The sequence below is a fragment of the Vidua chalybeata genome, chromosome 2 (genome assembly GCF_026979565.1).
Source record: "Vidua chalybeata isolate OUT-0048 chromosome 2, bVidCha1 merged haplotype, whole genome shotgun sequence".
Lineage (NCBI taxonomy): Eukaryota > Metazoa > Chordata > Aves > Passeriformes > Viduidae > Vidua > Vidua chalybeata.
The window spans coordinates 34532545-34546713 of record NC_071531.1 but is presented as its reverse complement, the minus strand read 5'-3'; the positions used below and the strand labels follow the sequence as shown (position 1 = coordinate 34546713).

General features: G+C 39.0%; 1 protein-coding gene across 1 annotated transcript in view; it reads left to right on the top strand.

The window, feature by feature from the left end:
- DHRSX (dehydrogenase/reductase X-linked) overlaps positions 1–11719 on the top strand; it is a 162661-nt gene extending 150942 nt beyond the window's left edge. Inside the window, exon 7 of the mRNA XM_053934433.1 lies at positions 11258–11719. Coding sequence (XP_053790408.1) covers positions 11258–11455 — 198 coding nt within the window. The 3' untranslated portion in view covers positions 11456–11719. The remainder of the gene's footprint in view (positions 1–11257) is intronic.
- Positions 11720–14169: the final 2450 nt, after the last annotated feature.

Sequence of the window (14169 nt, the reverse complement as noted above, 5' to 3'; positions counted from 1 at the left end):
TGGGTAATAAAGGATAAGCTATATGGACAGGTCCATAATAGTATGGTTTCTGAATTATCCGTCATTTCATGACTTTAGCAATCTGATAGCATTGTGATAGGAAATGGGAAATGGTAGTTCTGTTTACGAGATGACTTTTTTATCATTATTATTTAGTTTTACAAGCTGCTTCCTGAAAAAATAGAGTTTAATTAAAATGAAGAGAACTGTAATTTTTCAAGGGTTTTATTGCTTAAATAGAAAAGCTCTGAACTTATTGGGCAAAATTGAGGATGTAAAATCTGTAATTACTTATTTGAACTAACTATCTCTTAAAAAAATATGATTAGAAAATCTGAGCCACTCTCACCTAATTCTAGTCTTCCACTAAAATAACTATAGACAATAAGTCTGGTCTTTTTGTTTTCCATCTTTTGCTATGTTACTAGGGACAGATATAAATTAACCTTCTTGTTTATATCTTTTTGGTTTATCAAGATTAAATGATGAAATTGCCAGACTGGAATTATGTGAAAGAAATTTCCAGAATAAAATTCCTTCCCTCCCCACCACTTTTACCTGTCTTCCAGTTTGAACTTTCTCCTCTCAGTCTGGGGAATACTGTGAAACTATAATTTAAGCACAATAACTCTATAAAAACCAGAAACTCAGATCAGCTGGGACATGGACATTCCTAAATGGTTGTTCTGGTTTGGGCTGAGATAGAATTAATTTTCTTCTTAGCAGCTGGTACAGTTTTGGATTCAGTATGAGAATAATGTTGATAACACACTGAAGTTGTAGCAGTCACTAAGTGGAGCTTATGCTAAGCCAAAGCCTTTTCAGTTTGCTATGTTCTGCCAGTGAGAAGATGCACAAGAAGCTGTGGGGTAGCATGGCCAGGACAGCTGACCTAAACTGGCCTAAGAGATATTCCATACCATTAGAGCATCATGCTTAGTGTTTAAACTGAGGAGAGTTGGTCAGGAGCCATTGATTGCTGCTCAGGGGCCTCAGTCAGTTGGTAGTGAACAGTCATGGATTTTATATTTTTCTGACTTCCCTACCCCACTGGGGGATGGGAGGGGAGTAAGTAGCTTAATTGCCAGCTGGAATTGAACTGCAACAATGGTATTTGGTGACCTGATATAAATTCCTTTTTTCCTGGCAGCTCAGGGACAAGAAGACAAAGGCTGAGACCCAAGGTGAGGCTAAGCACTGCAAGGTGAAGGTCTTTTTCCATGCAGGAGCTGTGTGTGGTGCATACCCATCAGCAGGATATATTACAGCTCAGCTAGTGTGCCACTGCAATATAGAACTAAGAAATTTGGGGGGAATTTTGCTTTCATCTCTCCCATCTTCCCAGACATATTTTCATCCTGCATGCTATTCATGCACAGATGTAGCACCCTGTAGTCATTTTGAGTTAGTTTGTGCACCTCACTAGTTATGGTCCTCATCTTTGGCAGTGCAGGCATATGGCCTGCCTGAGTCCTAGGGAAGAAGTGTTCTCTGCTGACCTTACCTGGTGATCTGGGAAAGGATTTGCACTTTCACATCTTTACTGTCTGTTTTCAGGAGGTTCTTCCAGCAGGAAAGGTAGAAAACTTGGTGTGTCACCATCTCCCAGCCCTCCTCCATCTGGCTGAGCCCACAGCTGGAAATAGTCCTGCTTCTGTTTGGGGTACAAAACCGGGGGTTGTAGCAATTTAAAACAGAACAGGCTGTGAAATAGCTGCTGGCTTATGTAATTTTGGGTTATTTAATTTTGTCTGTGTTCTGTACAGTCTTTTTGCTTTTTGATCTCATCATAGTTCCTAAAGGCTTTCTATATTGTGGTTTTCTTTTAAATATTTAGGAGTTCCATGCCCATCCTGAGTTCTTATGATAATTAAAAATTAAATAGCAGTCATTAGGAGAAAGTTGTGAAGTGGGAGATGTCTCACTTTTTATTTTCTAACAAGGGAAAACAAGATACGTGACTTGTCAAATAAGAGTAAGTAAAAAAAGTAGAGATGATGGTAGGGGGCTACAAGTCAGAAGTTGCCATATATATTATTCCTGAAGTCTTATGTTTTCACCAAAAGCCAGCAAAGGTATTTTACTTTGTGTGAGCAGGCAGGTAATAAATTGTTCAGAGGTATATGAACTCAGGAGCATCATCTTCAGCACCTTGAGCCTTGCTGTATCTCCTATCCTCTGGGGCTGCTAAAAGTGCAGCTACCACTTCAAACACAAATACTTCTTTGTGTGCTTTGCTGGGTTGTTTTGATTGCCAAGATCTATCTTTGAAAGAATTCAAGAAACTAAGGCTGGCCTATGTACTCATGTAAGGTAATGCATTGAAAATTTAAGCTGGAAGTAAACAAATAAATGGTGTGTTTTCCTGTACAAACACAGGAGTTACAGCCTAGTGCATGAAGCATTGGGATTAGGATTTCAGAGACTCATTCTTTCCTCACCTCTTCTAACCTGCACATTTGCTTCAATATATATCTTATGGGTCTCTGAATGGAAGTGTTGCAGAAAATTTCAGATTATGTGAGGATCCAGGACAATTCCCAGTGATTTAACTCAGGCATCCTGAGCAATAGGTAGCTGCAGGACATCATCTGGTTTCCAGAGAGCTCATTAACCAGAGTGTTATGCTCACAGAAGATGCTTCAGTATTTTGTGAAGTACACGTACGTTCTCATTTCTCTCTGCCTATTATTGCCTGTCTTATTTCCTAGACTGGATGTTCCAGCAAGTGAGTGTCTCTGGTTGGATGTTTATGCAATGTCTGGGGCAGCAGGCTCCTATCTGTCAAATTTTGCATACTGTTACTGAGCTGAGCGAGGTAACAAGTGTAAAGTGATTTCAGTGGCTGCAGCGATATCTCAGTTCTGACTTTGAAGACATCTCTGTCTGCTGCAGAGCAAGCTTAGGGATCAGCCTCCAGGCAAAGTAATATTCCTCAATGCACTTGACAAAATGAATAAAGGACTCAGCCATGATTAATGACTTTGACCCAAAGTTTCAAGTCCCTGCTCAAATTCAGTCATATAAAGTTGGGTTCTTGTTTCTGTTTCAAAATTGCTTAAAAGTGAACATTATTCTTTTAGTACTCTATTCAACATCTTAGAAAATGCAAAGTATGGATCCACAAACAATCCTGCTCATATTACCAATGTTATATTGCAATTCTAACCTGAGATACATTCAGTTTGAAATTAAAACCCAAATATATTTTCATTATTTTACATATATTATTATTTACAATATATATTCTATTCTATTCTGTTCTATTCTATTCTATTCTAATTTACCTGAGTTCACTGTTGGAGCTGCTCCTTGAAACAGATGGAGATTTCTTCAGTATAGCCCAGAAAGCTGGCCAGCCAAGAGGAGCTTCATTCATCTACTTAGCACACAAGTATCTCATGTTATTTGACATGACCCATGATGTCCTGTTGTGGTGGTTTAACACCAGCCATCAACCAAGCCCCATGCAGCAGCTCACTCACTCCTAACCAGTGGGATTGAGGAGAGACTAGAAGGGGTAAGAGACCCCTTAATAACTCGTGGGTTGAGATAAAGACACTTTCATAGGGAAAGCAAAAACCATGCACACAGGCAAAGGAAAACAAGGAATTGATTCTCTGTTTCCCATGGGAAAACAGCCATCTCCAGGAGAGCAGGGCCTCATCACATGTGATGGTGACTTGGGAAGATAAATGCTATCACTCCGGATGTCCCCCCATCTTTTTCCCCCTACTTTTTAACCTGAACACGATGTCATATTGTTTGGAATACCTCTTTGGTCACTTGGGATCACCTGTCCCACCTGTGACTCCTCCCAACCTCCCACACACCCCAAAGTTCCTTGCCAGCACGGCAGTAAAAAGCAGAAAAGGCCTTGGCTCTTTGCAAACTGTGCTCAGCAATAACAGAACTATCTATTATCAACTCTCTGTTCAGCCCAAATCCAAAACACAGCCCTATACCAGCCACTGTGAAGAAAATTAACTCTGCCCCAGCCAAAAGCAGCATACCTGCTCAGCCTGAAGTAGCTGCTTTAGAAGAAGAGGGTTCAGAGTCACGGCAGCTGCCTTCCTCAGTAAAACTTTGCTTGTGTTTTGAATCTGTAACAAGACTCACCCCATGGCTTCAGAGTAGAGCTACTTGGCCATTTTTCAGCAAAACAGATTTCTCAGAAGGCATATCTATGACACAAAACCAATTAAAACCAACTCCATCAAAAGATTCATGAGGAAGGAGGCATTCAGATCTGGGCATGTGCCTGCTTCTTGGGCTCCCTGAGCAACAGGCTGACCCCGACAGTCTTTTGAGGACACTTCCTTTCTTCCATAGCCTGCCTTATCTACAGGCATCCTAGACACCTATGCAGGGGCTGATGTGAAGACAAGATGGGACTTCCCAGTCTGTGTACCTGAATTTTTTTTTAAGGTCTTCCCAGAGAAGTTACTTTCAAAAGAAAAGGAGATTTCGGATTTAATACTTTCTGAATCTCTTTGCCAGCTGACTTTGCTTCTGTTCTTTCAGTATCTTGTGCTCAGGGAAAACTTCTCTTTTTCTCCAAATAGTCATGAATTATTCAGATTATAAAAGCTCCTTTCCTTGCAAATTTTGATTCATTTTTAGTGTGAAAATTGCTTTGTGTTCCTAATTCATCAAAGTTTCATCTTTTATTACATATTTCTCAATCTTAGATTGAGAAATTATTTCTCTGTGGCCACAACATTGTCAGGAGAAAGGCTTAACAATTTAACTGAGCCATTTCCAAAGACAAAATCTGAAGAATTTTATTATGGAGTGAATTTATTAAAGAATTCTCATTGCTACAAGTTGGGGATTGAAGAGAAATTAATTTGGTGGTGCTGACTGGGTATCTAGGGAGAACTATATTCAATAAAATATCTTTTTCTAGTCTATTATCAAGGCAGAAATTGGATAGAAATAGCAATAATAGCAAGCTACATATGAAAGAATAGAAGGCAAGAGAGAACGCAGATGAAAACCAGGGCTTTTGAGTGAAGGCAGACATTGCTGAAAAGCTGTGCTGACACACTTCTCTGGCAGCTTTGGCTTCCTAGGGACCTGACAGTCGGTCCTGGCCACTGGTCTCACCAGGATATAAAGTCAGCTGCTGCAGCCTTATTGATCAAAGGTGGCTGAACACGTCCATCCACCTGCGTCATGGTTTGCTTTCTAGCCTTTGTTTTCATACTCAGTATTTCAATGGATTACTTTTCGTCTGGAATTTTCAAAGCAACAATCACATTAGGAGGTCTAGACAGTGCAAGTTACACAATGCACACTGAACACACATAGCCCCTGTGTTCACCTGGAGGCTGTGGCTCTGCAGCAGCTGTTATTTCACCTTGGACTGTTGCACCAGAAAGTAACCTGGTGTCTTCCCAAGACACCTGGCTTTGAAATGATTCAGTGGTTCACAGATCATAGTAGTCAGTGCACCCTAGAACACAGGTAATTTGCTTCTCACAAGCTTGTTTGCTTTAATATTCATGGGAACACAATCCCAGCTCCTCTGTTTCTGAAATTTTTCAAACTATTCCATGTTCTGTGTTTGCCTTTGTTCTTGAGAGTCAACCAGTGCATTGAGGGTGACTGGATGTCACCCCTCCACTAGCTGCCACCAAGTAGATGAAAGACTTTGCTGTACTGAGTAAGAGCAATTTCATGTTCTCTTTGTTGTTGCTAATCCCTACAGTGTATATGCAGAGTACTGCTCAAGTATCACAGATGAACATTGTCTTTCCCAAAGGAAGACAGAAAAAGAAGAAAACTCTGCATATACAGATTTTTTCAGTACAGAAATAAGTCAGTAATATGCCAACATTTAAAAAAATATTACCAGAATAATTATCATTGAGAAATGTGAAGGAACACAGGCAAAAGTATCCGAGTTCTGATGCCCAGAAGATGGCCTGTTCAGTGCTTTCTGTGTTTTCCTAGCTGGAACCAGGGGATTTGTTACCCACTCAGGAAAGGCCTGATGCAACTCGCTCTTTTAAAACAGTGAAGCTACAGAGCGAACACCATGAACACCTGTGGCAAAAAGAAAACCAAACCAAAAAATATCTGCAAGCTCATTTAACTCATCAGCTTATGAGTAGATTTCTCACATGAACTGAAAAGTGCATGATTTAATGAATAGTACATGAGCTAGGACCAGTGTTATAAGCCCACTTTTGATGAAAGTTCCTACAGCAGTCTACCTAATGTTGCTGATGAGGCTTATTCCATCAATACTTGATGTATTCTGCAGAACAAATTATGGGGATAAAGGTGTTTTAACATGTTTTTTCTCAGCATTAAGTGACCATCCAGCTTACCAAGCAGTGCTGTGTGCACATCCCTCTGACCCCTTGTTCATGTCTCTCAAAACTCAACTGTGATGTCAATAAGTGATTCTGCCAGCAGCTCCCTGTCCTCTGCACCCAAACTTCTCTCCTATAATCTCTTGAGAGGGCAGAATCCTGAATTCATGAAATACAAATCAAGCACAATTTTCTCATTGAGTGGTATGAGGAAAAGATATCCCAAAGTCATAAGTCCCCTGATACCATGGCTTGTATCACTACTGCCCTTTCAATCATATGGCCAACTCTGTTAGCCAGTGCAAATACAAGTATATGCAGGCTGTCCATTCAGGCTATTTGTCACAGTGTTTAAGACACATAGAACAGTTGTTACTGTTTGCTAGTAGTTGCTGCAAGTGGTACTGAGAAAAGTGATTACAGAGGAGGAATTATAGGAGCATATTAAATTTTTTCCTGTCCAGTTTTCTGTGGTTTCTGATGAGCGTAACACACTGTCTGCCTAGGACTCTGAGCTATGAGTTCAGGTGAAGGTGGAAGTGAATGAGTACATGGATTATCACAGAAAGCACCACCAAGCCATCACATATAACTGATGCAGACACATGATTTCTAAAGAGTTAAGCTGTTGCTCCCTCTTTTAGACAAATGGAAAGGATGTAACATTTCCTGGTGACATGGCTGTAGGAACTGACTGTTGTCAGCTAGCACATTTTGCAAGATTTAACACCTAGTATCGACAAAATTCAATTAATCAAAATGCATGAACTAGCAAGTCCTAAAAAAGCAAAACTAAAATACAAACCCTCTTAGCACTTGTCCCAGTTTTCATAGAACAGAATATTCCATTTCATACTGAGGGAAAATTATTCTTTGTCGATGAGTTATAATTGATGAATATTTAAGGAAAAAAAGAAATATCAGAGCTCCTGTAAAAAGAAAAAAGGCCTTTTCTTTGGGAATAGATAGTGCCAAAATGTCATTTTATGTATGTAGGCTACATTTTGCTTTAATAACCCGGTCACAGGCTATCTTTTCTCTCCTTCCACAACTTACACATCTAATGAGCAAAGATGTGTATTTTCAATCAGACCTTTATTTACTGTTGAAGACAAACAAAGTTAATTGAAAAAGAAAGTAAAAATTGTGATCAATACCATAAAAAGGGAAATACAGGTTCAGAATTTCATTAGGAAGAAGTTAAGCAGAAGTCAGTTTTACTTGTATATTACAAAGGTATTAATTACAGTTCCTTGGATACTAATAATATAACAGTTTGTAAACAAAAATCCAATTTAAAAAAAAATTCAACGCCAATAAGTTGGTAACTGAAGAGTGAAGAATCATTGTGCAATGTATAGGCATCCCCCTTCTCTTACGACAAGTCCAGTCAATTAATGAACAAGATGTTACTGATTCTGTATATATGAATATTATTCTTTTACTGTTATTTGATTTTACTTTTACTGGCTTTTTTTACACTGGCAATGTGTAGAGAATCCTCCCCTGTGATTTGAATTATACTTGCTATTACTTCTTGTCTACATGAAACTCTTGTTATAATACTTCACGGTAGAGATTTTAAAGTTCATCTAATTCCAACCCCCCTGCCATGCAAAGAGACATCTTCCAATAGACCAGGTTGCTCAAAGCTTCATCCAACCTGGCCTTGAGAATTTCAAGTGGTGGTTAATTCCTTAATGTAGTGTAGTTGGGTTTTTTTCATTGTATATTTGTATAGAGTATCATGACAAACATCCTGGGGTTTTATAGTCAAGATATTTATCCATTGGCTGGTGATTTCTCTGATCCTTTATCAGGTGCTCTCCTTCCTAGAAAGCCACTGGCATCAAAGGGTGGGTCAGATGTGTTGCTTTGACTGTAGTCTCCTGTTTGTGCCCATTTTCTTTTCCAAGAGCTTGGTGGTTTCTCCTCATATTTTGATGGCCTATCATGTGGTAAAAGAAAAGCTATGGAAAAGCTCTTCAAAGGAAAGTTGGCAACCAGGAGTGAGTCTGCCACTGCTGGAACAATTCATCCTGATCCTTGTCCAGATACACATTAATTGCTCCAGTGGTTGCCGCCTGTTGCCAGCTTTATCCTTCCCAAGAGGTCCTCAGGCACTGGTGCACAGACAGGATGTCTGCATGTGTCTGTGTGTCTTTGTTTGTTGCAGTTGATTTTTGGGTGTGTAGTAGACCCAGTGCTTTCCCAGAAAGAGTCTTGGCTGTTTGTGTGGATGTGCAGTTGCTGTCACAGTAGTCATGGACAAGATCCAGAGAGAGAATCGCAAAATGTTCTTTACTTCAGCCTCTCAAAACAAATACGTCAAACTCCCAGCAGGGAAGTCAGGGCGCTCCTGGTGCAGGGTTTCATTTTTACTTTCATTAAAGCAGAAAACATGCCAAAACAATGAAGAGATTATAAAGAAAGGAAAAATAAAGCTTTCATCATTAATTAAGCACTCAGAAGCTGGAATAAGACAATTAATTAGTCATACACAAACAACTCACTCTCCTCACTCTCTGTTGCACTGAATAAATTGTTTTCCTTACTATATTTCCATAATATCTAGAATCCTGGAATCCTGGAATGGCTTGGGTTGGAAGACTCTTTAAAGTCTAACTAGTTCCAACCCCTGCCACGGGAAGAGACATCTTTCACTAGCCTTGGATGAGGCTGCTCAGAGCTTCATCCAACCTGGCCTTAAACACTTCAAATGATGGCTAACTCGTTAATATAGTGTAATTGGGTTTTTCCCTTGTGTGTTTAGATAATTGCTTCTAGCAAGAGGTAGTAGAAGCTAAATAGGAATTTAGCACAGAACTTTCAATTCAGTGTATTGCATATGGTGGATTGGAGAAGCAAGATAAATCATATGAAAAGTTACACAAGCTGACTTTAATGGATGGTCAGTGTTACTGTGCTTATAAGTCACAGTGTGGGTGTGTAAACATTTTCAAGTAGTGCATAACCTTTATTCAAAATATTTGATATTATTTTGAATAGAAGAGAATAGAATAGACTGTTTCAGTTGAAAGGGACCGACAACAGCAGTGAACAGTTCATGACTGACCAAATGATAAAGCACATTCTTAAAGGATTGTTCAAATGCCTGTTCAAATGCCACTGACAGGCAACCAACCACTTCTCTAGGAAGCCAGCTCCAGTGTTTGACCACATCTTGGTATAGATCTCCTCTGGTTGGGAACTTAACTGGCATATCATCAAAAGTAGAAATTTTGAAAAATCTGCATATCCAGAGAGAACCTTACCATTGAATTAGCAGAGGCAGCCTGGTATTTCTGATGCTGTAACAATATCCATACAGACCAGTCTCTGAGGCGGTAGAGAGCCCTGGTCATAAGAACATAATCACACAAATTCCACCCACAGAAAATTTTTCTAAAGCATTTTAGTGTTGAGCTGTTGTCATTAAGATTTGGGAGTCATGATATTGACATTTATGCCTGTTTGTGCTGGAGAGCTGTTAAACACAGGAACATAAAGTCCAGTGAACCATTGCATGAAGTAATGGTTTATCTGTGTCACTACTTTTTTTAAGTAGAGCATAAGAGTACATAGAAAAGCTTTTGGTTATTCTCTGTCATCCAGAAAAAGTTGTATAAAAGTAGGAATGCTCATATTCATCATTGTTCTGCTACTTCACAATAGTGATATTTTACACTGCTGTTCACAGTTGATCATTATATTAGCCACTCTATGAGCAATGAATTGTGCAGACCCTTTATATTATTTACATCATGTACTGAGTATGAACAGCACTATTTTCCATAGGATAAAGAAGGGTGAAATAGCAGTAGAATACTAAACCAAGGTAAATGAGCATTTTTAAGTGATTTTAGACAGAATATCATAGTACAATAATTTTCTTAAAAAAACCAAGCAACAAAAATATTCCAATTACTTAGATTTATTAGTTTTTATAAGGCAATTAGTAACCTATTCACTACAGTCTCATTCATCAAGTGAATTCTTCAGGAAAAGATATCTTGCCTGCAGTCAAAGCTCTGAGTGGCATCAGGACTGTTAATGCCTCAAATAATGACTGTAAGGATTGCAAAATGATACATTATTATCTAGCAGACATTGATCATAATTATATCAGTGATAAAGGCAAATCATATAAAATGTTGTGTTTTAAATATGTCCTTTAATTAGAATAAAAATACCATGGAAATAATTTCAGTTGTACCTGTGTGATCCTTCTGAATGCAGAATGTAAAATTTTTCCATATACTCAGGATGAAAGGAGTTATCACTCTAAGATATTCACTTATTAATTTTCATTTAGTAGTCATGGTATATCAGACATTATAGGTCATTCACCATTTTGCTTTATGACAGAGCAGAGCCCTGATAACTATGCTGTGTCTAAAATATAGTTCCCTCATTTACCTGCCTTCTTGGACTGAACTGCAAAATCTTAATTTGCTGTCATAGTTTCCATGATCCTTTCCTCATGTCACAATTGTTGTTATAATGAACACATTGCATGTACAGCATAGCCTTCATCTTCTTAAGGCAAAGCACAGACCCTTTCATCCTTGCAAAATGAATAATTAAACTAGGATTTTAATATTTGTGCTTGCTTTTGGGTTTATTAGCTCTCACTGTGAAAGCTAAATCAATTATTTTGTATGCTCCATCTGACTAACTCTTGAAAAAATAGACTGGAGTTTTCCATATATCTGTTCTGGCTTTAAGCTATCTTAAAATAGCACTATTGAAGAAATGGACTCTGCCAATTGAATAAGTGACTTTCTTATTATTACAAGCTTCAGGTTTGCATAAGGACCAGAAGTCTAAAGCAAAATTAGGGAAGATGCTTGTCACTGATAAGGTCCTATGGTGGTAATATAATTCTTCTGCTGTGCCTGCCTCACTTGAATTTGGGTTTTTTGTTTCTGCAGACCCCAGAAGAAGGAGCCTCTACAACCATCTATGCAGCAGTATCGCCCGAGCTGGAAGGAGCTGGTGGCTGCTACCTTTACAATGAGGAAAGGACAAAATCGGCTGACGTAGCATATGATGAGGAGCTGCAGAGAAGGCTCTGGACAGAAAGCTGCAAGATGGTTGGCATTTCTGATGAAGCCAGCAGGCTTCCCTAGAAGAAGCCACTTTCAGCTGGGTAAAGGAAACACATTGAGAAGCATCTTAGTTGAATTCTTGCAGCATCAGTCATCATCCTGGAAATCACTGTTCAGTCCCAAAGGCATATGTGAACAGCTCTGCTCTTCACTTGAATCCCTAATCTGCTAGGGTGTGGGGGGAATATTCCCACAGAAAGGTGTAGTGGTTGGTTTTAAATCTAACCATCAGTTTTGTAAATCATTCTGTTTCAGTCCGTGATTAAAATACAATCTTTAAACATGTGCAGAGATGAGTTTTCATTGTTTTGTTCAACAAAAATAATGCTTGAGCATGTTGTGCGGGGAGGTTTTGAACTTAAACCACCTTTGTAGATACAAGTTACTCTTTTAAATCAGTTTTTAAAGTTGCAGCTTTATTTCCTTAAGCTTCATTAATCTTCAAGACACTTTCATCAGCTTGTTCTAATGCAGAAATTTGGCATTCATGATTGCGATGTTGTTTCTGTCTTAAGGTTAGTTTTATAGGTCAGCTTTTATCGAGAGGTATTAACTGAAGGTCAGAACAACAAGAAAAAGTAAATAAATAAGGTCTTCTTCAAATAGGATATTGAATTCACTTGTTTCCAGTTTAAGTTCATCTCTCCTATAAAGGTGAGGAAGGGATCAACCATCATAATGGCAACACTGGCTTTGGCAGTCAGCCTATTGCCTTGTCAGTGGGCTAAGATTTACTTGTCCCCTTTTCTCCTGAACCCCTGTAATGTTGCATCTACAGTTTCATTCATTTTCTTTGACAAGGAGAATCACTCATGTACTATTGCATGAAGAATCACCTCCTTTTATTGGTTTTGATCCTAGTTCATATTAGTTTCAGAACTAGAGTTCATGGTTTGGAAGAGAAAGCAATTAATGCCAGTCCACTTTTTCCTCCTTCTGAAGATATACAGTGCATCCTCCCTAAACTGTGTCTTTGCCATTTTTAAGAGTAGCCCCTGTCTATTCATCCGACTTACATAGGAGCAAGAGGGTATTTTCCCTTTAGCTGTGTATGTCTTTCCTAAAATTTCCTAGCAGCTGTTTTATTTTAATTTTTTATTTGACAGTCTCTGAGACAAATCTGCAAAGAAACTTCCCTGGACAGTTTCAGTCAAGATTCTAAGTCCCACAAAAACATCTGGGAGTGCCTGGGAAGACCTTACAGCAGCCTCAGGGTACTTATAAGGGCATAGGAAAGATGGGGAGGGGCTTGGGAAGTGTAGTCATAGAATGAGGGGCAACAGTTCTAAACTAAAAGAGAGAAGATTTATGTTAGACATTAGGAAGAAATACTTCACTGTCAGGGTGCTGAAGTACTGGAACAGGTTGCCCACATTAACTGTGGGTGTCCCATCCATGGAAGTTTTCAAGATCAGGTTGGATGGGGCTTTTTCTAGTGAAAGATGTCCCTGCCCATGGCAGGGAGTTGGAAACAGATGTTCTTTAAAGTCCATTCTGATCCAAACCATTCTGTGATTCTTTGATTTCTTCTCAGTGAGTCTTTCCAAGCATGGATTCTGTATCTAGGGAGCTTGAGGTGTTATTGTTAATGGAATAAAGTCTACCCTATTCCCATCTTGTTCAGTTTAGGTGCCACCTAAAAAAGCCGCATAATCCTATAAATGTCCTTGCATTTCCTTTTTTCAAGATACACAGGGAAAGAGACTAATAGGTGGGCATAAAGCTTATATTCATTTTGAGGAGCTGGAAATCACTGCATGACAGAACCAAGTGCAAACACAGTGTTGTGCTTTCATTTGCAGCAGACTAGAAACAGTAGGAACATGTTCCTGTGCACTGAACCTTGGACTAATATCCCTTTTGGGCTTTTTAGCTCAAACTTAATACTTCACTCCAAGTGACCTTATCTCCAGCCTTTGGTTTAGAGTAAGATCACATCTAAGTGAAAGTAAGCATGCTTATATGTCCAGAGTCTAGGAAGAAGATGCATTGACAAAAAAAAAATTGCGTGAACAAAGAAGAGCATCTGGGAACAAAAATAAAAAACAAATTGAGGGAGAGCATATTTCCTGTCCGAATTAAGCCATGCATGATCTATTTTTATCTTCTTAGACTTGGTATATACAAGGGTTAGCAGCAGGAGATTTATCACTCAGTCACTCCAGCACTTTCTCTGTATGACTGGCTGACTTTTTTTTGGTAAGTGAATGTAGTGCTTGTAAAATGTGCCAGACTGACACTCCAGGAACTAAATTCCTCTGTTTATTCACGGATCATGCACAGGATGCAGTAAGCCTGCTAGACAGCCAACATTTTGATGTTGCCATAGCATTCCCATGGAACATCATTGCTGCTAACAGCATGTCCAGGATTACTCAAACTAGATGGGATGAGATTATCATCAGTTTTAACTCTCTCGAAGCTCCACAATATTTGCCCAACCAGTTTCAAGTGGCATAGGGATTAGTGAATTATCAAACAGTAAAGAGAGCTAGTCATACTTTCAGTGTAATCTGAACCAATTTATTAATTGTCTCAATCCAATGAAATCTGTTTTAAACACTGAAAACATGGTTTGTGAGAACCAAGAACACAGATATGGCTGAGTGAGGGGGAAAAAAAGTGTCCTAAGGGCAGGGATTTCTAGAGCATTGTAGTTCATGAAAATACAGTTGAGCTAGTTGCAAAACTGTTATCTCAGGAACTAAAAGCAGAAAACTGTTTTCTGCTCCAGA